This window comes from Orycteropus afer, unplaced genomic scaffold (genome assembly GCF_000298275.1).
Source record: "Orycteropus afer afer isolate SDZICR_OR568_19922 unplaced genomic scaffold, OryAfe1.0 scaffold00794, whole genome shotgun sequence".
In the NCBI taxonomy this organism is placed as follows: domain Eukaryota; kingdom Metazoa; phylum Chordata; class Mammalia; order Tubulidentata; family Orycteropodidae; genus Orycteropus; species Orycteropus afer.
In genome coordinates this window covers 619,562-620,462 of record NW_006922381.1, presented here as the reverse complement: position 1 = coordinate 620,462, position 901 = coordinate 619,562, and the positions used below count along the sequence as shown (strand labels likewise).

Here is a 901-nt window from a genome sequence, read left to right as displayed (position 1 = left end):
TTGCTGTCGAGTCAGCCCCGACTCATAGCGACCCCTCCTTGGGTTTCCGAGGCAGTATCACTACGGAAGTAGGATTGCCCAACCTTCCTTCCGAGTAATGGCTGGTGGGTTTGAACCGCCAGCCTTCTGGTTAGCAGTCAACTGCCTTAGGCACTATGCTACCAGAGCTCCCTCATAAAAATTAATAACCTAATAAATACAAAAAACAATTCACTCTCTACTTTTAAACCTGTAAAAATGGCCACGCAGTAGGATTTTGATATTCTTAATTATCATGGGATTATCTCAGGCATCATCAACTTAATTGCAATTGGTTTTTGTTTCTGATTAAGTAAACCGAAAACAACCTAACTGTAAAACTTAGTAATTTAGAACTGCATTAAAAGTTGAAATTGTATGTCTACATAAAATGAAAAAACAATGAATGATGATATACAACAGGAAACTTAGCAATTACTAATCCAGCAATACTCTTTGCTTTAGTTTATGGAAATAATACTGGGTGACTTACTTTTTGTCATTAGACAGGTCAATGTTGGTCCCAAACTTTATGGTTTTAAAAGGTACTTTCTTTTTCCTTCTAGAACTTAAAAAAATAGAGAATTAAATGCATGTCTTTTGGATGAAATATTAATTAGACATCGAAAGCTTCTTACTTATCTGAGGATGTGGATTCATAATCTGAATTGTCTTTATGATAATTCCTTTTCTCACTTTCTTCCTATAGAATAAGCAAAATACATTCTTTTTTAGAATTTTGTAACAGACTACCTTTCTTAAATACCTTTAGATAAAATAGTCATATACATATGAGTGGTACTATCTATGTTTTGAAGGAGTATTTTTGGGCACATTTCACAAGAAATTATCTTCAGAGACCACATTAAATAAAGATCTCAAT

General features: G+C 33.6%; 1 protein-coding gene across 1 annotated transcript in view; it reads right to left on the bottom strand.

The window, feature by feature from the left end:
- Positions 1-901, bottom strand: part of LOC103211795 (histone demethylase UTY-like) — a 398,135-nt gene that overhangs the window by 64,394 nt on the left and 332,840 nt on the right. Inside the window, 2 exon segments of the mRNA XM_042783269.1 lie at positions 482-586; positions 657-721. Of these exon segments, the coding sequence (XP_042639203.1) occupies positions 482-586; positions 657-721 (170 nt within the window).